Source organism: Pelophylax lessonae, assembly GCF_965119305.1.
Source record: "Pelophylax lessonae genome assembly, chromosome: 4".
Classification (NCBI taxonomy): Eukaryota; Metazoa; Chordata; class Amphibia; order Anura; family Ranidae; genus Pelophylax; species Pelophylax lessonae.
In genome coordinates this window covers 576,217,392-576,245,386 of record NC_138771.1, presented here as the reverse complement: position 1 = coordinate 576,245,386, position 27,995 = coordinate 576,217,392, and the positions used below count along the sequence as shown (strand labels likewise).

Sequence of the window (27,995 nt, the reverse complement as noted above, 5' to 3'; positions counted from 1 at the left end):
GGGTGGTACTTGTGAAATGTCCTCTGTAAAGTGGAAGACTGAAGGGGTCAGGACTGGCAGGTGATAGTGTCAGGTACACATTGGCCTTCTGATGGGCACAGGGACATCTCTCAGGCTATAGCAACCTGACATGTTTGGGGGACTGCGAGTCCCAGTGTGCTCTAATGGTTTTAAGCTGGTAGAGCATGCTGGGACTTGTAGTTCTGACATATCTTTAAGCAGAAATGGGCAAGCTGTGCCTTCTTGTTGTTGGGGGATGACAAGTCCTAGCATGTGCTACCCTCCCCCCACTCTGGGGTCTGCATGTTCCTGGCAGCAGAAGGTGTACACATTGGGGGACATCTGTGACATTGTTTTCTTTGTACTGCAGACAAAATTCCGGGCAAAGGTCTGGAAATGCCACAAGATTTTCCTTGCACCATCGGGGTGGGTTTTCATTCTGTCGCAGCGCTGCTTTAGAGCAGCAGATGGGTGAATTATGAATAAGGCTGAATGTTGAGGGGCTTGTTCACACCAGCCGGTGCGCTGCAGTGCGTTTAAATGCATGGACATCAGCAACGAGATAGTGTGAATGGGCCCTTATTGTCGGTTCACATCGCCATGGTTTACCTAAAATCCATGTGCCACAGCTCGCTGCGTTACCTAGCCATTTAGTTTGAAATGCACTAACACACCACACGTTATTGCAGATGCATGATAACGCAGCACAACGCACACACGTAGATAATCTGTGGGATGCATTGCGCAGTAAAAATGTATCATGCACCATTTTAACCACTTAAGCCCTGGAAGATTTTACCCCCTTCCTGACCAGGGGGTATTTTGCGATTCGGCACTGCGTGAATTTAACGGACAATTGCGCGGTCGTGCGACGATGTACCTAAACTAATTTGACGTCCTTTTTTTCCCACAAACAGAGCTTTCTTTTGGTGGTATTTGATCACCTCTGCAATTTTTTGATCACGCGCTATAAACGAAAAAAGAGCGTCAATTTTGCAAAAATAACAATATTTTTCACATTTTTTTCAATGAAATTCCCCCCCAAAAAAATGTAAAAATCGAAATTTTTTAACATTTTCAGCCAATTTGTTTTATGCTACATATGTTTGGTAAAAAAAAATCGCAAAAGGCGTATTTTGATTGGTTTGCGCAAAAGTTATCGCGTTTACTAACAAAGGGAAAGATTTTTGTCATTTTTGTTGTTTTTTTTTTTAACGCGTAATGGCGGCGATCTGCGATTTTTTTTGCAGTACTGCGACATTGCGGCGGACAGATTTGACCCTTGACTGACATTTTTGACACTTTTGGGGTTACCAGTGACATTTCTACAGTAATCAGTGCTATACATATGACTGTTACTGTAAAATTACACTGGCAGTGAAGGGGTTAACTTTATTTGCGAGGGAGGGGCTGTGTGTGTCCCTAGGGGCGTGATTCTAACTGTGATTGGCTGTGGCTTGAGCTGTAGGAACAATGATCAACGGTCCTACATAGTAGAACCGTATGATCATTGTTCCTACACAGGGGAGAATGACAGGCGGTTTGTTTACACAAGCTGCCTGCCTTTCTCCCTCTCGGGTCCGCTGGTCACACGCGCGGGGGGGTCCGTGACCGCGCGGGAGCGCTCCTCCGGCGGCGCGCGCTCGCTCCCCAGAGCCTCACAGGCTAGTGACGTATATATACGTCACTTTGCCTGTGTGGGGCTGACCGCCGCAGTATATGTACTTGCGGCGGTCGGCAAGTGGTTAAGTGCGCTGCCGCCCATTCAAAATGAATTCACTTCTTAACGCAACATATGTTAAAGAGCAATAAAACGCATTCAGAGCAAGTGTGTTAACCTGGTGCCACCCACGGAACACATATCCATAGCTCCCAACTTCCCTGATTTCAAGTCCCTCTGTCCCTCTTTCCTCCTCATTTCGGTCTGATCTATATAGCTGTATATAAATGCACTATTTATCTTTCCAAAAATGATTTTACAGTGCTAAACCTTTCATTGAGTTTCTAAACAATACTAAAAAAAAAAAGAAGAAAAAAAAGTCCTTTCCCTTTGGAAGATAGGGCACTGCGTTATTGTAACTGACAATTGCCCGGTCGTGCCACACTGTACTGAAATTTGTGTCATTTTATTTTACACAAAAAAGAGCTTTGTTGTGGTGGTGTTTTTATTTTTGTTGCTATAAACAAAAAAAAGACAATTTAAAAAAACAATATTTTCCACTTTCTGCTATAAAACCTAGTTAATTAAAAAAAAGGAAAAAGAAATTAAATGTCTTCATAAATTTAGGCCAATATGCATTCTACTACATATTGTTGTTTTAAAAAAAAATCCCAATAAGCATATATTGATTGGTTTATGAAAGTTATAACGTCTACAAGCTATGGGATATATACTGCAATTTATAATTATTTATTTTTATACAAATCATGGCAGAAAAACACCATTCAAACACTAACTGACACTTTGCTGGAACCAGTGACACTAATATAGTGATCAGTTTGAAAAATATGCACTGTCACTGTACTAATGACACTGGCTGGGAAGGGATTAAACATCTAGGGCGATCAAAAGGTTACCTGTGTGCCTAGCCAGTGTTTGTGTTTACTATATGTGCTGCTTTTACTAGGTGAAGAGATGGATTTAAGTCCCAGATTTGCATGAACACAGAATCCACCCCCCCCCCCTCCTGTCAGATTGGAACTCTGCCGTGTTTACATAGGCAGAGCTTCATTCTGAGTCTCTGCCCATTGATCTGCCGGTGCCGGAGGACATTGCGTGCCAGCACACACAGATCTGTTTCTACTGTAAATAATTACAGCAGAAGTGGAGTGCAGGTGCCCCCTGCAGGCGTAGGTGCATGATTACATATATATGTGATCCAGCTCACAACTGCCACCCTGTAGCAGTAAAACTGCTATTAGGCGGTCAGCAAGTGGTTAACCAATCTTTTTTGTATAATTCTCCTTTAAGGGGGTAAGGCAGGGGAGGTGTCCTACACCTACATCTTTTTAGTAATAGGTGTCCCTGGTTCCCATCTTAGAAAGTTGGGAGGTGTGCATATGTGCGCTGGCAAAAGGGTGGGCTTTGACGCACACATGCCACAAATGTGCGTCATTGAGCAGCCAATGTTTCTGTACTAGGAGGGTGCTCCTTGCACACTTCCTGCACAGAGATTTCGGTCCAGACTAATGATTGATGGGGGAGTGGTGGGTCTGACCGTTGACACTGTGACAGCCATTTAAAATAAAAAAAAAAAATTTTTACAGGTTTTTTTTCCTTTATTTTCACCTAGTGATCCAGCCAGTAACACACTTTACTAATGCCTCGTACACACGTGCAGATTGTCGGCCGAAAAGATTCGGCCGACGACCGATCGGCCGATTTTCGGCTTGTTAGTATGATGCTTCCGACAGCCGACAGCGCACTTTCGGCCGAAAAGAATCTGTCGTGCAAGCATTAAAATTTTTGTATGCCGACACCAGAGCGGCCGATTGTTCGCCAGTCAATACAGAATTCGGCCGACAGACAGCAGATTTGCAAGACTGGGCATGCTCAGAAAAGAAAAAACACAGGGAAAGTTAACCATCACATGACATCACTTCTGCAGTCGGCTGTAGTCGGCGGACAAAATTCTTGTGCAGTCTTTTGCACTTTTCAACAGACACGACAGCCCGGGGACAAAAGACGGCCGATCGTTCGGCCGACGATCTGCACGTGTGTACAGGGCATAAAACTAGAGAGTGCAAAAATCTGGTGCAGCTGTGCAGGGTTGTCAATCAGCTTCTAACTTCAGCTTGTTAAATTAAGCTTTAAAGTGGTTGTAAATCTCAGACATAAAATATGAAAAAGCATTTCTCTCTATAGTATATACTTGTTTCATTTAAGAACACTAAGGAATGTATTTACTAAAAGGGGAGAGTGCAAAATCTGGTGCAGCAAAATCAGCTTCTAACGTCAGCTTTTTAAAAAAGCTTTGACAATAAAACCTGAAAGCTCATTGGTTTCTATGAAGAGCTGCATCAGATTTTTCACTCTCCGTTTTTAGTATACGAACCCCAAGGTATCATTTTTGGCTGCTGTTTTGTTCCTCTACTGTCAGTTTGAATCACTTCTCACAAGTTTTCCTGACACCAAGAGAAAAATTGTGACAGGGGAGGGACCTCCCACTGATTGACAGCCTCAGCTCTGTTCCTGTGTGCTGTGTTAAGGGTGGTGTGTCTCTTTACTCCAATCAGCTCTCAGAACTCTCCTAACTGAGCACTGCAGAGTGTAACTTCAGCTCTCTGCCCCCTTTTTCTGAACATTCAGACAGCACTTTAAACTGGTGTAGAGAAGACTGCAGAAAAACAGGTACAACTTATATAGGAGGATTTGTTTCATCTTGGTGTATCACCTGAGGATAATCACTTCACTGGGTATATGTGATGATTTACATATTCTAAACAATAAAACCTGAAAGCTAATTGGTTTCACCAGATTTTGCACTCTCCAGTGTTAGAAAATCTTCCCCTTTTTGTCTTAGGGCGTCTTCACTCCACTGGAAGAGCAACAGAGACACTTTTGCACAGCAGTATTCTCAGTCTGGGGAGAGGGTATTGTTAGATGCCCTAATAGATTTAAAGCAGTATTCAACCCAAAAGCACACATTTATTATAATAATAATAAATTGTCTCTCGCGCTAAATACAAATAATAAAATAAATGAATAAATAAATGCCGCTGCTTCAATGAATCGAAACTAATTATAAAGTGAAATTGCAACTAATTTTGTGAAACCACCAGCAGCGCAAGTGAAAACACAATACTAAACAAATGTGATTAATTGATTGATAAAATAAATACTCCCTTCGCTCGGAGTATTAAATTAATGATTAAAAAAAAACATATATAATATATATAAGTCCAAAAATATATATTAATATCCTGATAAGTACATAGTCCAAAAATTTAATTAAATTCAAAAAGAGTCCAAAACTGGAAAGGATGAACGAGATTGCTGTGAATAAAGATCTAATAAATCACCACAGATTACCGCCACCGCTATGCAATATAAACTTCCACTCCCATCAGATGGACACTCACCAAACATAGATGCCCCCCATTTGCATGGTTGGACAAAAGCGCTGATATGTGTAATGTGGATCCTCTAGTCTAGACGGATTAGATCCCCTCCTGTCTTTTCCTCTAGTAGTCACTCAGTGGGTAACATGTAGAAAGAAAAACTCCACTAGTGTGATATCGTAATAACTTCAACATTTATTTAAAAAAAGAGCTATAATCCACTCACATGTAGTATATAAAATCAGCGCTTAACATATAATACCAACAATCGATTCAATCCCCTGAGTCCTCACCACCTCCACACTGGTTACAATGACTCTGGGAAGCGTCCTATAGTCTTCTGAATGAAAGTCTGGTTGCCGTGTAACCACGTCCGACGCGTTTCATCACTTCCGACTTCGTCACAGGAGGGTCCCAATTTTTAAGGTTTTTCTAACTTAATTTGTTAAGCCACTAATGGTTCTATCGAGTAAATTTTCAGAGTTTCTGTATGAACTTTCAAACAAAATTCCACTTGTTTATGGGTAGCTTAGAGTGTTAGTTCATCTTTACAAAAAAACTACCTATGCAGATAAAGAACGTCTGTAGATTAAAACAAACTAAAGTTGAATAAGGCCTTTGCTTTAGGTGTAGTCCATTTACATACCTTCATTCCGCAGAGAATTTCCAAACTGTTCCTTCTTTTTTTTGACTCAAAAACGTCACAACCGATTTGTGCCCATTAACTGGCCGAAAAATGAACGAACTGTCCAAATGACCAAATTTCGGCCAATTTTTCATATAGTGTATGGCCAGCATAAGTGAGGCCTAATCATCACTGCTCACCTCTTCCATCACAGTAGTGACCTCTCAAATTCTGAGCTCAGAGATACTGCATTGGGGGAGAAAAAGAGCACATGAAGAGGTCAGAATCAGAGAAAATGCTCACTCCTGTAAAGGTGGAGGTGAGCATTGTGACAGTACTCACCGTCACTGGGAGTAAAAGACAGATACTTTATGGTTTGGATAACTTCAAATTGGAGAGTAACATTAATCAACAATATCTCTCAAGAAATATGTGAGGACTATTCCTGTTTGTTTCTGAACATGTTCATTGAAAGAGCTAATCACATTGGCCTCTGATCCATGTTCTTCAATGTCAGAGACAGACTTTCCCTATTGTTTGTGTATTGAGATAATGTCTATTGTATTTCAGGAGCTCGAGGACGGAAAGTCTGCTAATAAATTGGCTCAGGTTGATTGAATTACTTTCATCTATTAGTTGCTGAGTGGAAATAGTATACTGTTTGTGTTGGTTGTTCTTTAGATATGTTAATTATATTTCTGTATACAATTTCATGAGCATATGATAATGTAATCAGGCAACCCCTGACCTGTGTGTGGTAATCTGATGAGGAGGGGGAGGTCCATGTTGTATATAAATTCTGTGTGACTGTTCAATAAACTGAGATTCCAGTACAAGCTAAGTTGTCGGCTAGCTTTGCATGTATGGCGGCTGGGAAAATTTGGTATTTATGTTCAAGACTGTAGGAAGCCGTATACTGACGGAAGCCCACAAACACAGTGTGGGTCAAGGATCCGTTACAAGCAGTAACGACTAGGCCTCACTTAGCAACATCCTATCAATATCCTGGTTGTGTATTGCTGTCAGGCTTCATGGGGTATGTAAATGGCCTACACCTATAGCAAGGACATTCATCAACTTTAGCCAGAGCTGCAAAGTTTGTTTTTATCTACAAACACCCCTTATCTGCATATGCACTTCTTTTGTAAAGGTGAACTATTTTTTTAAAGTGGCTGTAAACCCTTACATATATCTCCACTGAAGTGACAATCCTCAGGTGATGCACAGAGATGAAACAAATCCTCCTACGTAAGCTGTACCTGTTTATCAGCAGCCCTCTCTTCTTTATAGCCTTTCAAAACGCAGAGTTTACACAACATTTCTTAGCTCAAGAAGGCAGGAGGCAGGGATCTGATGCCACACACTACACAGCACAGAGCTGAGTGTAATCTGAGACCTGGGTGGAGGGAACGGACACTCCCGCTACACAGTCTCATAAGGAAACCTGCAGAGCTGAGGCTGTCAATCACCTGCTGTGTCCCGAGATTCCCTGGTGTCGACTTAAACTGTCAGAAGTGACTAATTAAGACAGCAGAGGAAAGAGAGAGCAGACAGAAATCACACTAAGTGCTATGGACTGAGGCTAGTATGCACTATATGAGGATATGCTTTGTTAATTTTTAATTTCAGAGGTTTACAATCACTTTACGTCTCGCCATCTGTTTCACCAATCTTTTTCAGCTTTGCTTTGCTTTACATTACATTTGACATATGTCTCTTTTCCCCATTCAATTTTCACTTTTGTGTGAACATAACCCTGAATTTAGGTTACTGAAAGGTCCTTGAAAGGAAATTGACTGTATTTTTTTTTTGTACAGGCTGGGGAGAAAGAATGCAGTTCTATGTCTCTCGCCTCCTCTTAATAGTGACACGAGCTGCCCTGCGGGTGTCAGGTGTTCTTTTCTGGATCCTGGTTTATGTTGCCTCTCTGTTGGCAGCAGTCTCCTACATTCCTGATGCCCTGAGGCTTATAGCCAGAGGACCATTCAAGGCGTTTTACTGGAAGCAACGCACTACTGCCCCTCCCTGTTTAACAAGCAGCAAGCATGGGCAGCATGGCTACATCCGGATAAAAGTAAGAACTGTCATATTAAAAGATGTGTGCACTTCTTGGGGGCTCCCCTACAACAATGTTTTTGTAGTTTACTTTCACAGCTTCTCCAAGACCTAAGCAATAGGGCCTGCCAGGGGCTGTAATGATATCCTGTACTGGACACATGAAAAGCTGTAGCAAGCGGCCATGTTGTTCAGTTATTATAGGTAAGCCATGACAGTCTTGCAGAACAGGTACACATTGCCGCAGTGATTACTCCCCTCCCACCTCCTCGAATTCATGGAATGCATATGTTTTACACTTCAAAAGAGCCATTATCTCAACTCAGAGACATCAGAAACCAGTACTTAGGCCTGTATAGAGCTGAAAACTGCTAATTGAGTCCTGGCAGGATGTTTGTTTCTCCTGTCCAGGCCTATCGTAAAACTATAACCAAATCCATTAAAGAGGAAGTAAACCCTCCTCTGCAAGTTGTACCTATAGGTAAGCCTATGATAAGGCTTACCTATAGGTACTGTAAATCAGGGCTTGACAAATTTGTTTGGAATCTAGGAGCCAGCTAAAAAAGTTAGGAGCCAGTTTTTTTTTTTTAACAACAAAGCTTTATTTTCAATGACGAAAATAACCGATCTTAAATTTAAACCGTGCAGCAAGGTTGGGGCGAAAGGAGATCCAGTGACCAAGAGTAACATATGCCACCTTAGGCCCCTTTCACACGGGTGCCTACGCTAAGCAGAATCCGCATGCTCAGTGGGGATCTCTCTGCTGATCCCCACTGAGCAGGCGGATGACAGGTCCTGTCCGCTCTGCTATGCAGACGCAGCCCATTCTCCTCTATGGAGCAATCAGATGGAAACGGACCGTCTGTTTCCATCTGATGCCATCCAATCCGATTCACTGGACGGATGGTAAATAGAACCACCATCCGTCTGTTTTTGGCGGACAGGATCGGATGGCGGTGGCTTGCCACTCCATAGAGACTGAAGGGTCCGATCAGGTCCGCCTGAAAAACTGACATGCGGACCTGATCAGAAAGCCAGTGTGAAAGGGGCCATCGGCTGTGTGGCTGTGGCAGGGCAGGGAGATGATGAAAAAATAATAATTTATTTTATTTTTTTCCAAAAGATTCTTATTGTGAATAAGGGATTTTAATGCAAAACAAAAGATCAACACATTGCAAGGAGATTACAAAATGCAATTTTTAAAGTAAGGCCCCTTTCACACAGTCCGCATTCCAGGACCGTGCTCTGCTCAGCGGGGATCGATCCGCCGATCCCCACTGAGCCGGCGGATGACGGCTCCGTCTCCGCCCTGTGTGCAGAGAGGGAGGTGTCAGAGCCCGCTGCTCTCTATGGGGAATCGGGTGAGAGCGGACCGCCTGTCCGCTCTCATCCGATCCCCAGGACGGATGGAAAATAGGTTTCCATCCGTCCGGATTTCACGGACAGGATCGGATGCGGATGTCAGCGGACATGTCACCGCTGACATCCGCTGCTCCATAGGGCTGAATGGGGCATCCGATCAAATCCGCCTAAAAAACTGACAGGCGGATCGGATCGGAACGCCCGTGTGAAAGAGCCCTAACACTCTATTGCAGAAGTGCATAAATATATAAAACACATTATCCTTGAACTTCCAGGAGAGAGCGGTGTAAAATGGGATTTAAAAATAAAATCAAATAATAACCACACTCCCTGCACACTTACCTTTAACAAAAGGGCGCCAGATGAAGACTGCAAAAACTTCCGTCTCTCCACCTCTTGGGAAGGAGAAGGGCGGGCATTGAAAACAAACAGTAGAAAATCCTTGCATTGCTAGTTACTGCATGTTGTAATACTCCCGGCCACCACAAGAGGCCGCCAGTTCCCCATTGGCAGCATCTCTGTGAAGAAGGCCCAAAAGCCGGGGCCTCAATTTTTGGATGATGCCGTAGCTCGAGCGCTGGGGGGGGGGGGGGGGCGCGCAAAGCAACAGGACATCTCCTGCAGTGCACCCCAGGCGCCAGGTCGCTAATTCTAGTCGCAAATGCGACCTGGCGCCCGGGGAATGTCGAACCCTGCTGTAAATATCTCCTAAACATGTACCGTTTAGGAGATATTTACCTTACATGCAGCCAGTGACGTCACTGGCGCATGCGCTCTGCTGAAGGAATGGGCGCTGGTGCCGTTCCTTCAGAGCCCCGTGCTGTGACTGTTGGCTCCCGTGCGCGTGCGTGGGAGTGACGTCACCGCGGCTCCGGCCAATCAGATGGCCGGATGCCGTGATCCCGGAAGACGGGCGACTGGACATGTCGCCCGTCATACAGGTAAGCGGGCGGCACGGCGGGCGCTCGTTCTAAGGTAAGTAGGGATGCTTTGAAATGAAAATTCTGGGCCGAAACCGAAAATGCAGGATGCCCTTGGCCGAAAACCGAAACCGAAAATTTATTTTTCCCCCCAAAAAATTTAAAATAGATAGAACAGGGGCATACACCAAAAACAGGTAGCGACGTACACCTGTCGCTGCCACCCTGTCACAGTATATGTACTGTGATGGGTTGGCAAGAGGTTAATTTAATTACCAATGGTATTAGTATTATGCAGCATGAGGGGGTTAATATATTGCCACTGCTGGTCACTCATCTATTAGTGACCGACCAGTGGCAGTTAATTAACCCCTTTGTGCTGCACTAGTGCAACCATTATCAGTGTTAATTAACACTGGTTGCACTGATACTGGTTGCACTAATGCAGCACAAAGGGGTTAATTAACTGCCACTGGTCGGTCACTAATAGATGAGTGACCAGCAGTGGCAATACATTAACCCCTTCATGCTGCATAATTAATACTAATACCATTGGTAAGCTGTCTCAGCTCCCCCCCCCACACTGCCTCAGCGTCCCCCTCGGCAGTACACCCATCCCCCCTCTGGCTCAGCGTCCCTCCCCATCCCAACGATTCAATCTCCTTACTGTCACTCTGCTGAGTGCTCCTCCGGTGTCCTTCATTCAAAAGAAGCGCCTCTGGCCGGCGGCCCGCCTCCCGGTGATGTCACTACTACGATCTGTGTATGAATGAACTGACAAACCGGGCGGGAGGGCAGGCGAGCGGCCGCTAATAGATATAACTATGTGAGCGCTTCACTTGCCTGTCAGAGGAGATACCCGCATGACAGGGAAGTGAAGGCTCACATAGTTACAGCTATTAGCGGCCGCTCCCCCCGCCCTCCCGCCCGGTGTCAGGTCAGTTCATTCATACACACAGTCCCGCTGACAGGGAAGTGAAGGCTTACATAGTTACAGCTATTAGCGGCCGCTCACCTGCCCTCCCGCCCGGTGTGTCACTTCATTCATACACAGATCGTAGTAGGGACATGATTGAGAGGCGGCCGGCCAGAGGCGGGACTTTTCAAACCTGCGCTGCGCCCTCCTCCTTTCTAACGGCGGCCATTAATTTTGGCATTGTTAACCCATTATCGGCCGAAATGGGATAGGCTCATTTGCGGCCGATAATTTCGGTGGATCCCTAAAGGTAAGTATTTCATAATGAGCTAGTATGCGGTGCATACAAGCACATTATGTGTTTCTCTTTCAGGTTGCAAAAAAAAAAAAATTATGGGTTTTCAACCTCTTTAAGGATACCCAGAACTAATGGGCCATCAGAGAGCTCTGCCCAATTCAAAACTTAACAAACCCACACGATTCATAAACTCAGAAAGGAACATGACACATTAATAAAAAGTATATATTTGGATGAGAACTGTCGTACTGAACGAATCAAGGTCATACATGACCTCACTAGCACATATAGAAGGGAAGATATCTGTCAGATATTCCCTGGGTGACAGCTTTATCTGAGCTACCCTGCATTTAGTATCCCTGGATGCGAAATTCAATGCTAAACAATAATCTATCAGTTTTAAGAATGCAACCGGTACATAGTGGTATAAAAACTGTCTATTGAGGAGGGACCTGATATTGTCATAAACCCAGGACAGCCCATGGCCCCTCTGTTTTATTGGTCAGGGGCATCTGTCAACACCCCTTTGATCCCAGAGAAAAAGAGAGATCCCTAACCAGTTGGGAGTTCTCATGGTACCATCAAAGCAGGAACATGTCAAGCTTGAGAAACCAATAACACCTGGCTCATCGACTGAACTCTGATAACACCCAGGGCATTGATTTCACGTATTCTTCCTCCTCAATTCTACCTTTTTTTCTATTGCTGAATTATATCTCTATTTCTTTGAAACACCTTTTTTCTGTAAATATTTTATTTGCACCAACTTTGACCTTTTCATTAATAAAACCATATTTTGAAAAGTCTTAACCTTGTCCCTAAGCTCTTAATACAAGTTAACAAAGAACCTGTCTCTTGAAGAGTGCAACTGTATAGAATAAATCCTATGGTGACAGTGTGTGTTACAGAGGATTATTCTAAAATCATAATTGATATTGCTAGAATTACCAGCTTCCTCCTGCTTGGACCAAATGGAGGTGGTGGCATTTAAAGGGTTAATTGCTTAGTTAGCCCAGTGACAATCCCTCTCAGCCTGCTGGCACCTTTTGTGGTCCCGCAAGCTGGAAAATCTTTGTACAGGGTGCAGCTGAGAGTGGCATTGTTACGTAAGTGACAGCGTAGTGTGAGATTGTCCTTTTCTTTGTCACAAGTTAGTGAGGAGGGCAGGGATTTGATACCTGCGTCTGTCACAGAGGATGCACAAGAACTTTTCAGAATCTTGTCACCGTCCGCACCTCCTGCTGTGAACTCCATTCACATCTGTGGGAAAGCCTGTCAACAGTTTGGCAAGGTGGCCTTTAGGGAAGGCCTATAGCATCCTTTTTCAACCAGGGTGCCTTCAGCTTTCTTCAGGGGTGCCTTGGCAAAATTCCTAAAAATTGCCCAATAATGGTAACAAACCAAAGGGTGGATTAAGCCTGCCTTTTAGTTACAGAAAGCCACAGGTTTTCATTGTGCATCATTACAACCTTCTATTCGCTAGCCTCCTAACAAACAATGACATCGTCAGTTGATAAGGAGGAAGTCAGGCACCCGCATAGCATCCTTGTTTGCACTGAGGTCACATTAGCTGAGTGAGGAAGAGAAACATTGGAATACTAGTCAGTACCAGTGTGCAAATGTGTATTTGCTTTGGAAAAATAAATCACCTCCAACATTGGATGTCCTACACGTGTGGATGTTGCTGCAATATGTAAAACTATTAGTGTCGTTTTTCACATCTTAGAATAGGGTGCCTTGACATTGTAAGACAAAACCAGAAAAATTCCCAGCTCAACTCGCCAACCATTCTGCTTACCAATCGAATTAACATGTCTAACAGTGTGTGTTAAAAACAGGGGTTTAGTTTGCACACATTTGCAAATGAGCTGAGCTGGGAATTTTTCTGGGTTTGTCTTGCATGCATTGCCCTTCCATGTGCTCCTTGCTGTAAAGGTCAGTTATAGGTGAGGACAGGGGCCATTTTCTTTGTTATTGATATATACTGGTGAGGAGGCACACTGGATGCCTTTGCTGCCATTGTTCTATGTGCTGGGCATCCATTGTGCCCCTGTGCTTGGGTTGGGCTACCTCCAGGCCCACCTGCCCCCTATCTATCCATTAGAATGCATGTGCTCTCTCTGTGAGGACTCTCATAGATTTACAGGAGTTAGGACTGCAGGTAATACAGGGTGCTGTGATGTGGCCCTGCAGCTTACGCATGTGTTTGCAAATGTGTGCTAACTAAACCCCTGTTTTTAACGAATACTGTTAGGTTACTTCAGTTGGTAAGTAAACTGGTTGGTGAATTGAGCTGGGAATTTTTCTGGTTTTGTCTTGCATGCATTGCCCTTTCATGTGCTCCTTGCTGTGAAGGCCAGTTATAGATGGGGGCCATTTTGTTTGTTTGTTTGTTTGCATTGACATTGTGCAGAATTTTAAAGGGTGCCTTGACTGGAAAAAGTCTGAGAAACACTGTCCTATAGACATGTAAAGGTTCCTCTGTTTTTCTATGTGTGAAGGTAGGTTTGGTGGCATTCAGTAATATTCTGCTCTTTGTTTGTACAGAATTCTGGGATGCGTTTCCATTATGTGGCATCTGGAGCAAAAGGAAGCCCATTAATTCTGCTCTTGCACGGCTTCCCTGAAAACTGGTAATGTGATTTGGTAATTTTAGTTTTTTTTTTTTTTTTTAACAAGTGGAGGTAATTTTAGATTTAATGTCCACATCTTTATGCTGATGTGCTACTTGTCATTTTATAAACACAATGCATAAAAATTAGATGAAAGTATCAAGTTCATCCATAGCAGCTAATCCATATTGGAGCTGACATTTTCATAACTGAAGAACTCCACAATAATATCCTTTAAAATGAAATATATGCAAAACTTCCATAAGTTGCCTTGAAATGCACAATGTACCTCTAATTAATGTAACCTAAGAAAACCGATAGCCTAGTCCAGGAGCCATAAAACCCATGACACTTTATTGTGCATGCTTTTATTTTTAGCTAGGAAGTCAAGGTTTTTACCTGGGCCTTTCCAATCTCCCATGCTCTGATGTTGACTCTAGCCAACTTCAACTTTATAGCTAAAATTTAAAATTGCAGTGCTCTGAGCTAGGCAAGGACTATAAAAGGAAGCTGATATATCCTGCATGCACCTGGATTTCCAGTTTACTAACATTACATTGGCTACAGGTAGCAAATAACTATAGGTTTTATTACAGAGCTACAGTATCTCACAAAAGTGAGTACACCCCTCACATTTTTGTAAGTATTTTATTATACTTTTCATGTGACAACACTGAAGAAATTACACTTTGCTACAATGTAATGTAGTGAGTGTACAGCTTGTATAACAGTGTACATTTGCTGTCCCCTCAAAATAATCCAACTCACAGCCGTTAATGTCTAAACCGCTGGCAACAAAAGTGAGTACACCCCTAAGTCAGAATGTCCAAATTGGGCCCAACGTGTCAATATTTTGTGTGGCCACCATTATTTTCCAGCACTGCCTTAACCCTCTTGGCATGGAGTTCACCAGAGCTTCACAGGTTGCCACTGGAGTCCTCTTCTACTCCTTCATGACGACATCAGGGAGCTGGTGGATGTTAGAGACCTTGTGCTCCTTCACCTTCCGTTTGAGGATGCCCCACAGATGCTCAATAGGGGTTAGGTCTGGAGACATGCTTGGCCAGTCCATCACCTTTACCCTCAGCTTCTTTAGCAAGGCAGTGGTCGTCTTGGAGGTGTGTTTCCGGTCGTTAGCTACTCCGAGGCCCAGTCTCCAAAGGGAGGGGATCATGCACTGCTTCAGTATGTCACAGTATTGGCATTCATGGTTCCTTCAATAAACTGTAGCTCACCTTCTCTCTGCTCCAGCACTGCAGCCTCTATCAATCTATTTGACACTTTTAACAGTTCCCTTCTGCACTGCCTGGATAGGGGTGTTCATCAAATAACCTTCAAAAATCAGTTTTTGGGGAAGACTTCCTAAACCTCCCAATTTGTCAAGGTCCCCAATCACATAACAAAGCCTGAATTTGTGAGATGAAGCTTAGCAATGTCATTCTGCTATGACTTTACTCACTCGGTAAACTCAAGCCAGTTTACTGTGTGCTGTTCAACTTCAACACTAGATGAGTCATGTGACCTCTCATCAAAATCTACTTTTACTTACAGTTAAATCCCATTTCAACTCATGATGTCAGAGTGTGACATCAGGGAGAATACTAGTTTACCAAAAATTCTGGTATTGGCTCATCTGTCCTATCTGGGCTAATTTTGGTTGGGGTAAAGCGATTGACCCATCTCTAGTTAAAGTGGTAATAAACCCTTACACATACCCATTGAAGTGACTGGCCTCAGGTGATACAAAGAGATAAAACAAATCTTCCTATATAAGTTGTACCTATTTATCGGTAGTCCTCTCTTCTCTACATCTGTTCACAGTCTGGAATTTATACAGTTTGTCTGAGCTGTCAGAGAAAGGGGGTGAAATTACACACTGCGGAGCTCAGTGAAGAGAGCTCTGAGAGCTGATTAGAGGGAAGAGACAGGGACACCCCCCCCCCCCCATTTCACACAGGAACAGAGTGGAAGCTGTCAATCACAGGCTGTGTGCTGGAGCTCCCTCTCCTGTCATCTTTTTTTCTTGGTGTCAGGAAAACTTGTCAGAAGTGACTCATGCAGATAGCAGAAGAACGGGCAGCAGAAAGAAATTACACTTAGGGGGGGCCTACGGCCACATCACCCTGAACACACCCGATCTCATCTGATCTCGGAAGCTAAGCAGGGTCGGGCCTGGTTAGTACCTGGATGGGAGACCGCCTGGGAATACCAGGTGCTGTAGGCTTATAAAAAAAAAAGAATAAATTACACTTAGGGGTTGATTTACTAAAACTAGAGAGTGCAAAATCTGGTGCAGCTGTGCATGGTAGCCAATCCGCTTCTAACTTCAGCTTGTTCAATTAAGCTTTAAACGGAAAAACTAGAAGCTGATTGGTTGCTTTGCAGAGCTTTACCAGATTTTGCACTCACCAGTTTTAGTATCAACCGCTTAGTGTTCTGGATTGAGACAAGTACACATTATAGAGGTATATGCTTTGTTCATATTTCATGTCTGAGGTTTACAACCACTTTAGGGACTGTGCACTTATCATGAGATGCTCTTGTGTTCGATTGTTTCTCTTAATAATTCCAAGTACTTTTTATGGCTCTTGTTACCTTTCATTTACTTGAAGGACTTTTTCCTTGCCAGGTACTCCTGGCGGTACCAGCTGGATGAGTTCTCCCAGGGCTACTGGGTGGTTGCGGTTGACCTCAGAGGGTTTGGAGGCTCAGATGCACCTTCTGAACTTCTGGATTACAAAATGGAGACTCTTCTGCAGGATGTTGAAGATCTCATTACAGGATTTGGTGAGGGTCTTGTGTGTGTGTGTTTATGTGTGTCCCATAAAAAGTAGGTATCTAATGGGACGTGCCCATATGCTGTAGTAAATTGTTACTTTTCTCTCTCCTACAGGTTACTCGAGCTGTGTTCTAGTTGGCCATGACTGGGGGGGCACCTTGGCGTGGACATTCGCAGTCCGTCACCACAACATGGTCTCTCGTCTCATAGTTATGAATGCACCTCACCCTTCAGCCTTTCATGGTGATTCATTTTTAATGCCAAAACTCTCTATACTTGCCTTAGTTTTGTCCCTTGTTAAAGCGGAGTTCCGGGCACAAAATCAACCTTTTTTTTTGTGCCCATCCGCTTGGTCTCCTTTACCTGAAAAGGAATTGGATAGTTAGGTTTTTTTTTTTTTTTTTTTTTACTTACCTTGTAATTGTAGAAAGAAATACTCACCTTTCGTCACTTCCTCCCTCTGCGGCCTCGGCCCGCGCCATCTCTTCCGGCTTGCAATGATTCCTGGGAGCTGAACGTCATCGCTCCCAGGAATCAATGCGACGGCAACGGCCCCGCTCGTCACTTCCGGGGCGACACCGCATTCCCTGCTAAACAGCTTCTGGCAATGCCCAGAAGCTGTGGAGGAATGTAGCGCCGCACCGGAAGTGATGAGAGGGGCCGGTGAAGGCGCATTCTGGGAGAAGAAGACGTGGAAGAGGACGCAGAAGAGGATCGTGCCAGCTTCAGCTGCCCACAACAGAGATGGCAACGCTGGAGAAGAAATTTTAAAAGTGAGTATTTCTTCTTGCAGGTAAGTGCGAACCGGGACAGATCAGAGGCTAGCCATTGTGGAATGTACTAGCCCTGACTGTCCCGGGGGTATGTTTATTGAAAAACTGTTTTTGTGCCCGGAATTCCACTTTAAAATACATTCATACCTCTTTTTACCACAAGATGGTGATGTGGAGCTGTATGTGAACTGTCTGTTGCTTCATGTCTAATAAAAAGAGGAAAGGTGAAAAGGTAGCCAGAAACTATTGCTTACTTGCTTTCATTTTTTAAATGTACATGGACAGAATAGACACTTAGCTTGAGTTTTATTAAGGCCCCTTTCACACTTGTACGATTTGTCATGCGATTTGGGACTGCAAAATCGCATGACAAGTCATTCTCCATTATTTCCAATGAGCCCCATTCATATCTGTGCGACTTGAAGTCGCACTGACTTCAAAGTAGTCCCTGCACTACTTTTGGCATGATTTTGATGCATTTTGAGTAAAAGAAATTATAAGCCCAGTCAAACTCGCATCAAAATCGCGGCAAAAATCGCGATAAAATCACGTGACTTTGAAGTCGCACAAGTGTGAAAGGGGCCTAAAGCGCACTGTTCTTATTATCTTTCTATTTCTTTGTTTAGCTTCATCATATTCTTTAAATTATTAAAGTGGAATGAACATCAAACAAACAGTACTAACAAAATAAACAGTACAACATAAAAGCAAACATGTATGAGGTTACAATATAACTAGTTTCAGGGAATAAAATAAAAGAACATGAAAACAACATAAAAAAGGACTAAAAGTAGAACTATAGGCAAAACTTTTTTTTTTTTGAATAGAACAAATAATGGTTATAACCCCTGTCAGATTTTTTTTTTTTTTTTTCGCCATCTGTGTCCTGTTTTGGAGATTTGCCTTTGCTTCCTGTCCCACAGCCAAACAGGAAGTGAGAAGAAATCCCTACAAACTGGGGACCCCCAGGTCATCAGAACTATTGTCCCCATTGGAAGATTTCCCCTCTATTGGGATTTTCTTTTACTTCCATTTTCAATGATAATATTAACCACTTGCTGACCGGTCACGTTGACTGTACTGCGGCAAAGTGGCTCGTTCCCGTCCAGCGACGTAGACCTACGTCGCTGGACTCCTCCCCTTGTGGGCGGCGCGCACGCTACCGGAGGCTCGCTCCCGCTGTTTTCAGTCACAGCGGGAGTCGGGCCAGGGGAGGAGCGGTGGTGATCACCGCCGCTCTTCCCCGATCGTCGGGGAATCGAGTCTGGACACAAGCGGGCGGATCTCCTAAGTGACAGGCAGGGTCAGATTGCAGGGTTCAGCATAGCTGAACCTGCGATCTGTCCCTGTGTCACTCAGTCACCTCCCCCCACACACGTCAGTAAGCACCAGGCATACATTAACCCCTCCCTCTCCAATAAAATTAACCCCTTCCCTGCCAGTGTCATTTTTACAGTAACAGTGCATATGTATAGCACTGATTACTGTAGTAATGTCACTGGTACCCCAAAAGTGTAAAAAATGTCAGTCCGGGTCCGATCTGTCCGCCGCAATGTCGCAGCCCCGCAAAAAAATCGCACCACTCTCCACTCTATCCAAAACTAAAAAAAATGAATGCCGTTAGTTATAGTTTAAGGTCTTAGGGAGGAGGAAATAGTCCTGTATCAAATGAGGTATAAAGACATTACATGCACTCACTAGCCTAGAGTGTACTTGTCAAGCATCTGTATACAGCACAAGGGGGAGTTCAAAATCGGGTGCAGCTCTGTATAGCTGTGACTGCTGACTGAAAAATTAAACAAACTGCTAGCAGGCTTTCAACATGCTGCAAGTAGTACTAAAGCGTATTAAACCTTGCTGTAAAGTGACAGTCAACACTCCAGTTAGAATCTGCAGTAAAATTGGTATTAAGCCCTCAGTATTTTTTAGTTGAACAAACTGAGCACAAAAAATAAACATTCCCCAGTAACATATTCGTTAAAATTTTTACCCCAGCATTTGCAGTTTCAACTTTCAGCGCTGCTAGCTCCTGGTCTCTCAGTGCTGTTTCCCTGAACTTCCACTCTTCATAGAAAAGAGTTAACAATCAACAGTCCAGTCTTAAGCCAGTCTGTTAGCTTGGGGAAGGGAGGGGAGAGGGTGAGCAGGGGAGTGCCTTGCCATCCTAGAGCATGGGGCTGTGTGCTTCTATTGATGCACACAGTGTAGGGAAACACAACTCTAGTCCCTGCATGCAAGAATGACTCCATAAGATATTGCAAAAGAAGGGAGCCACTCTGAAACTTGGGACATCAGTCAACCAGCTTCAACAGGAAGATAGGCAAGGATTAAAAGATAAGGAAGCTTCATACTTAGTAAGTGATTAAATCATATGCTCAACATGCTTTGATGCTCAGTTCACATTAATGTGACATAGGATCCGGCTTGTGAGACACCAAGTTGGCTGACGGGAAATTTAATGTTTCCATATGAGAGCCGTCCTAACTGATACTACACAAGTCTGTCTGACTTTAGAAAAGGCTCCTGCACTGCTTTGGTCTGACTCTGATACGACTTCAATGCCGCAGAGTGTACAAAAGTCACATCAAAGTCTGACTCCAAAGTTGCACTGAAAGTCGCGCTTTACCCGAGGCTAAAAAGTGAGGGTTTAATTATACTATAATCTCCCCAAACTGGAGCCAAACATTACTTTAGGCCTAGGATCACATTGGTGCATGGAAAACACTGCATGTGATTCGCACAGGAATCGCACCGCATTCTGGTGCACATCACATGTCTGTGTGGTTTGTGTGATTTTTAGCCATAAAGTTTGTATGGCTGAAATAGCATCTGCACCAAAATGGGGCAAGAACCTTTTTTTTCCCCCGCACCTGAATCGCTTTTGTATGGGTGTTCACTAGCAATCGCACTGTGTTTTGCGATCTGTTTCGGGGTGTTGTTAAGATAGCATTGACACCCACAGCAGATCGCATGGACGCCGTGCGATTGCTTTGGAGTGCGACACGATGTGGGGAAACGCAGTGAATCTTGTGAGTTCTCCGCATTGCATTAGTATAAACCAGGGCTAAATGGAATAACAAAGCTTGGTGAAAGCTCTGCAAATGCTTTTTTAAACTTACTGTACACAAAGTTCTTAAACAAACCTAAACCCTTTGTGGACAAGGCCTAAGGGATCCTAAAGAATATGTCAGTGACTCAAGGAAATGGGAATAATAAAAAAATAACCAAGTATGAGTATGAGGAAGTTAATAAATGAGGGTTGGGTGGATAAAAAGGTAAACTAAGGTGACTGGTGAATATGATAGGATTCACTAACGAGGTATGATTTCAGGGAGCTCTTGAAATAACAGTAATAATAAGTAACAATGGCAAGAGCAGTATGTAGCATGTGCCTTGTATGTACCAAAAAATGTGCTTGTGTAGACATTACTACATAATGCATAGATAAATATTTAAAAAAAAGATGACCATTGACAAGTGCAGATTTACCCTGTAAAGTTAGTCAGTGTAAGGTCACTCTTTTTACATAGTTACATAGTAGGTTAGGTTGAATAAAAATAATAGTCCATCCAGCTCAACCTGTGTAGGTGTACATGTGCCAGTGTCGATAATCATTTTCCATATCACTGTATGTTGGGCTCACTAAGATGCACATCCAAGAGTCTTTTAAAAATATCAATACTCCCCGCTAACACCACCGATTGTGGAAGAGAGTCCACATCCTTTCTTATCGCCCAACAGTGAAAAACCCCCTGTGCAGCTAAAGGTTAAACCGCTTCTCCGCCAGTCTCATTGTGTAGCCCCGTGTCCTCTTACACTCCCTGAGACTGAATAGTTTTTTCCTACGCGGGGATCACCATTGAGGTATTTGTATATCGCTATCATATCTCCTCTCAAGCATCTCTTCTCCAAGGAGAATACATTTTTTTTCATATTTATGGTCCTCCTCTTCCCTTATTAATTTTGTTGCCCTTCCCTGGACTCTCCGCCTCCATTACATCCTTTCTGAGAACTGGACCCGATTACTCCAGATGTGGCCTAATCAAAAAGGCAGGATTATAGTTTTATCTCTGGAGTAAATGTTGTTTTTTTATGCATGCTAATATTCTGCCGGCTTTGCTAGCTGCAGCTTGACATTGCATGCTATAGCTCAGTTTGTCTTCTTCTAGGACCCCCAGATCTTTCTCCATCCTTGATTCCACCTGAGGTTCTCCTCCTAGTGAGTAGTTTGCGTTTTTGTTTTTAGCCCCCAAGTGCAATACTTTTCATTTCTCCGCATTAGACCTCATTTGCCATGTAGTTGCCCCCAATATTTTATTCAAGCCTTCATGTAAAATTTCTATATCCTCATGTGAAGGTTTTGCTTTGCTTTCTTTTGTGTCGTTCGCAAAAACTGAGATTGAGCTATTTATCCCATCCTCTATATGATTTATAATTAAAATAAATAGAATTTGTCCCAAGACAGAGCATTGGGGTACCCCACTTACCACTCAAGACCAGTCTCAGTATACGTTATTTATCACCACCCTTTGGACACACCCCTGTAACCAGTTTTCTATCCAAGAACAAACCCTATGGTCAATGCCTACAGACCTCAGTTTGTAGATTAAGCGTTTGTGGGGAACTATATTGAATTCTGTATTCTTGTGAACTTAGTGGAAGGACAGCTACCTTTACAATACGGTAGTAGAGGTTTAAAGGAATTATTGCAGAGGGAGCAGCCATGATTGCTTAGTGGCTTTACCCCTCTACAGGATGGTCACATTTGTAATTATATTAGGAGATTGTGGATCTATGTGCATCATAAATAAGGGTTTATTTAAGACTTTTAGAAACAGGAGGCTGGAATAAAGTATAAGCTCACCTTTTCACAAAAAATGAAAAGGTGAACCTACAATCTTCTCTCCCCCTGGTTACCTGGCAACGTTTTCACAGGTTTGCAATTGCTAAAATCTAAATGACATTGCATTCACTTACATGAGCCTTTGATGCATGCGCAGTGAATGCAAATGTCATCCAGATCATCCAATGTTGTTTTTTGGATCAATGGATTCATTTGGGGACAGGTGATTTTAGTTTTTATTGTTTTTCGTAAAACTATGAAATATAATAATAACACTTTTTTGTTTTTTGCATAATTACAAGGTAAAATATGATTAAATATATAATCAAACTGTTATATTAATTTAAATTTACATACGAGTGAGTGAGTACTTACAAAAGCCAAGGAATGAAATCATAGTATAAAACACAGAAACCACAATGGTAATCCAGAAGATGGAACTCTCAGGGTCCTAAAATTGATCAGACTACTGTCGCCTGACAAGTCGCGGTGGGTCGCCTGCCATTGATTAGCACAGGATCTGTTCTAATAGGAGCCACACAAGTCGCTCCGACTTAGAAAAAGGGTCCTGTACTACTTTGGGGCGACCTGGAGGCGACCTGCATTGACTTCAATGATATGAAGTCCGTGCATGTCGCGCCGAGGTTGCGGTGCACAGCGTGCACCGCGACTTCACAGGTCGCCCCAGCAAGTAGCGTCGCCCCTATGTGAACTTGGTTTTAGATTTTTCTTTATGAAGGGGTCTTTATTTGGCCAGTGGAGTCCAAATGCAGACCTCCTTTCTACACCATGCAACAACAGGTTGCTTCTAATAGTGATCTATTGCTGGCTACATTTAGCCAGCTTTTTTTCATTATAACATTGATCTACTGCTGCAGGGAGACACTGGACTAAGTTGCAACAACATAAGAGGAAGTGCCATGATGTCACTCATGAGTTAAAAAAAATAAAAATAGGACTTACTGGTTTGATCATTAGGTGAAAATAAGCCTAAAAAATGTAATTAACCAATGCAGCCGCCATATTTATGGATTGGTATGCTACAATATAACACAGATTATGTTAATTGAGTGAACATTTTGATTCTAGTTCAGCTGACTAGCATTATAGCATTACTGATTTCACTTGTTTTCTGGATTGTGATGGTTTTATTTTTTCCACATATTGATATGATTGTTTATATTATGGTGATCACATGCATTGGTATACGTAACTTAGATTTCCTAATAAAATTCAGTTAAATGGTGTTATCAGTCTTATATACGTGTATTGCAGTAACCACGCAATGCTGCACTGATATGTGTGTATAACAGTATGAGGACCCTCTTTACCAGGGAATAATGGACCCCAAGCCAATTCTTCCCTCGCTGTCTTGAGCAATGTTGGTTCTTTGCTGTTGCACTTAGGCTCAGTATGTGTGTTTCTTTCCTCAGATTACGTTTTGGCTCATCCATCTCAGTTATTCTTATCCCGCTACGTCTTCCTATTCCAGTTACCTGTTCTACCTGAAATCCTGCTGTCTTTGGCTGACTTTGAGGTGAGTAAAGCTTTGGGGAGTACCTTAGATCCAGGCAACAGATGTATTTTGACTATCTGCTAGTATGTGATTGAACAGATAAAGCAGAACTGTTGTGAAGTCTGTGTAAATATGCTGTCACACTCACAGCTGTATATTATCTCTCTACTACCACTAGGCTGTCTTTGCCCAAGTTAATAGTTTGTAGCAGATATGGTTTTCCTTTTATTGTGGGAATTATTTCTAAACCTTAGGGTGCTCCCTGGCCTTTTAGTCCAGTCGTCTGGTAATGAAATAATTTTATGTTCCAGTTGCAGCTTTGAAAAATATTACATGTGGACATTTTTTAAGTATTTTATTCAAAATAAAATTGAACAAATATGAAAAATATTGAAAAATATTAAGTTGTTTTAGAAGCAGGTTGTGTCGTGTCATATTAATTTTATTTATATCTTGTTTGGAACACAGTGATTTTTTTTTAAAGGCTACCTTCACCTTTTTCCAAAAAAATAATAAATGCACAACTTTATGCAGGTAAAAACATGTGCATTCATTATTTTTTACTCTTTAGCCCGTAAGGCTTTGCACCCACAATTAGCAGATCATGAGTGCATTGCCAGGATCCTGCAGACACCCAGTACAGCTGTCTGCCTGTACCTCATACGGGCAGACAGTTACTGAATGTCAGGAAGAATCAATGCACTACAAGGATGCACACCAGCGCCCTCACAGTTTACTGATAACTACAAGCCATTCACAGAGTTCTGTTAATGAATTAATGACATCTACTGTCCGCCTCTGCGGCCGACAACAGACGTAGTTAATTCATTCACAGAACTTTGTGAATAAATGATGCAGCTGTGTGGGCAAAACCCCACACGGCAAGGCTGTTTTTAAATTCTGATAGTGGGTACAGGGAGAAGATATCCCACCAACTGTCACAGGGAGGAGGGGATCAGGAGGAGAGGAGGCAGGAGCTGGAACATGTTACATGTTCCGCTCTTAATGCAGGCAATATGTTCCAAAGGTGAACTTATCCTTTAACCGCTTGCCGACCGCCGCAAGAAGATTTACTGCGGCGGTCAGCCCCTGCCAGGCAGAGTGACGTTAATTAACGTCACTAGCCTGGGAGGGTCTGGGGAGCGAGCGCGCGCCCGCGGAGGCGCGCTCCCGCTCCCGCGCGGTGACGGACCCCCCGCGCGTGTGACTGGCGGACCCGATGGCGGGGGAGAGGGAGAAAGTCAGGCGGCTTGTGTAAACAAGCCACCTGTCATTCTCCTCGGTGTAAAGACACTGATCACACGGATCTACTATGTAGATCCGTTGATCAGTGTCCTTACAGCACAAGCCACAGCCAATCACAGTAGAAATCACGCCCCTAGGGACACACACAGCCCCTCCCTCCCAAATAAAGTTAACCCCTTCACTACCAGTGTATTTTTACAGTAACAGTGCATATATATAGCACTGATTACTGTAGAAATGTCACTGGTAACCCCAAAAGTGTCAAAAATGTCAGTCAAGGGTCCGATCTGTCCGCCGCAATGTCGCAGTACCGCAAAAAAAAATCGCAGATCGCCGCCATTACGCGTTAAAAAAAAAAACAACAAAAATCTTTCCCTTTGTTAGTAAACGCGATAACTTTTGCGCAAACCAATAAAAATACTCTTTTTGCAATTTTTTTTACCAAACATAGGTAGGATAAAATAAATTGGCCGAAAATGTTAAAACATTTTGATTTTTACATAATTTTTTTTTGGGGAATTTCATATAAAAAAATGTGAAAAAATATTGCTATTTTTGCAAAATTTACGCTCTTTTTTTGTTTATAGCGCAAAAAGTAAAAATCGCACAGGTGATCAAATACCACCAAAAGAAAGCTCTGTTTGTGGGAAAAAAAGGACGTCAAATTCGTTTAGGTGCAGCGTCGCACGACCGCGCAATTGTCCGTTAAATTCACGCAGTGCCGAATCGCAAAATACCCCCTGGTCTTTTAGCAGGAAAATCCTCCGGGGCTTAAGTGGTTAAACAATCACAATTTGGATTGTTTGGATCATGGACACAAAGTGTGGTTCGACCCTGCCCCCCACTCCCTCCTTACCTAGTCTCCTGTGAGAATAGAGAGAGAAGGGAGAAGAGCAAATGGGGAGAAGAGCTGCTGAAAATGGGCACAGCACTGGATGGAGAGAGGGAACAGATACGTTTTTAAGGGGGAGGCTGGAGGGAGCAACTATTGAAAGGTTTCTTACCTTAATGCAGAGAATACTGTAAGGTAAAAAATCTTTTGCTTTTGTAACCACTTTAAGTCTGTGAATATTTTCAGTGAAATAACAGTTAGAACAGTGTGACATACAGTATGTCTTCTTTTACAGTACATCAGGAAGCCTATGGTGGATGACTTAATGGGAATCCAGAATAAGCAGCGGAGACTCACCAGTGAAGAGACTGAGGCTTTTATATATTACCTGTCTCAGAAAGGGGGCATGACACCCCCTCTAAACTACTACAGGAATCTTTTTGGGTGAGTGATAAAATTATAGCATGATTAAAAAATATAAAATATTGCATATGTAGCCTTTTACACATCACTAGTCCAAGAACCCCTTAGTGATGTGGCAGAGGGGTAGTGGAGCATGTTACAGAGTCCAATGAAACTGCTGGTGCAGATGAGAAATGTAACACAGCAGTTTTGAAACTGGTGAACAATAGGCCACAAATCAGGAGTGTGGAGAAATCATTGACCAGAGTCGTTGAGTCAGCAGCAGGTGCAGGGTAACGTGGCAGCTCTAAGTCAGCAACAGGCCCACAATGAAGTACAAGGTCAACAGATAGAGGTAGTCAGAGAAATAGACCAAGGCTGACAACTGAGGCACAAATAATAAAGTACAGATCACGAGCAAGTAGCCAGAAAGAGAAGACACTGTATCAGGTCAGTTCACTGGTTGTAGGTTTCAGGGTACTGCTGAATACCACTCACCGCCTGCACGTAGGCAATGCTGAGCCTTAAGCAGATTTTTTGGTAGTAATGCCAGCAATCGGTGTGCATGTCAGGTCCTTCACTTGCTTGTGCCTCCAACTTCTCTGTTTATATAGGGCAGCCTTTTTCAACTAGGGTTCTGTGGAACCTAAGGGTTCCTTCAGGGGTTCCTTGGGCAAGGAGTATTTTTAGCCTCTTGAATAAGTAACCACTGACACTAATGATCTTATTAACTATCTGTAAGGGGGGATTCTTCCCCATAACCACAAATGTAAGGAACATTCTTCCCAGTGATCATTGCATTAATGTACCCTGAGCTGTAGATATAGTAATTATTAGCAGGGGTTCTCTAAGACCAGAACAATATTTCAGGGGTTCCTCCATGTTGATTGAGGAAGGCGGATCTAGCTGTTTTAGAATTGTTTTTGCAATGTACAGCCTGTGTTACAATGGAACTTATCCCTACAGGTTCTTTCCAGTGAAAGCCCAGGACGTACTTGTCCCTACGTTGCTGCTGTGGGGTGAGCTTGACGTATTTCTAGAGGCAGCAATGGTCCCAGAGATGCAGCAATATGTCCATGCTCCTTTTCAGGCTGAGATTATACAAAATGCCAGCCACTGGCTACAGCAGGATCACCCCGAAGAGGTCAACAGGATCATGAGGGATTTTTTAAGCCAGGAGGTGCCAGTATCTACACACCATGGAAATAGATAAGTAAGAAGTATTGGTAATCTGAATATGACTGAAGTGCCTATTTTTCCTTCGTGGGTATGATCAGTTGCTTACCCTGGATTTTAAGACTGCTAAAAATGCAGTGGTCTGCTATATTTGTTGGCACCCATGGAAAGAGTGACATTACTTTTTAACTAGAAATAAGATGCAATTCTATAAAGACCGTCCAAAGAAGTAAAATAGGGGATCTATTCAGATGTACGGAATGAGGCCAAATCTTTACGTTTTGCAGAGAAATTAAAGAAACACAAGCCGTCCTAAGGATAAAGGAATGCTGTGCAACCACAGCTAAGTCATGGAATGGAGACCGAATGTACTACTCCCTGAGTATAATTGACATCATTTTGTGCTGCTAAATGTACTCTTTTTAATGCAAACTGTACAATATGTGTAAAACTACATATCTGTATTTCCTGGTTTTGAGGACACACAGAAAAAATGTGTGCATTGTGTTTTTGGAATTAATAACCTGCTCACTCTGGACATCTAAATAGCGTAACGCTACATACACATTCAAAATGCATA

The 27,995-nt window shown here is 43.0% G+C and overlaps 1 protein-coding gene across 1 annotated transcript; it reads left to right on the top strand.

Annotated features, from left to right (window-relative positions):
• EPHX3 (epoxide hydrolase 3) lies at positions 1-27,862 on the top strand. The gene is made up of 8 exons (XM_082253166.1): positions 1-60; positions 7,504-7,760; positions 13,785-13,870; positions 16,479-16,636; positions 16,743-16,871; positions 23,678-23,781; positions 26,133-26,281; positions 27,206-27,862. Exons 2-8 carry the CDS (start codon positions 7,518-7,520, stop codon positions 27,450-27,452), a joined length of 1,116 nt encoding a protein of 371 aa, XP_082109292.1. The 5' UTR covers positions 1-60; positions 7,504-7,517; the 3' UTR covers positions 27,453-27,862.
• The last annotated feature ends 133 nt before the right edge of the window (positions 27,863-27,995 follow it).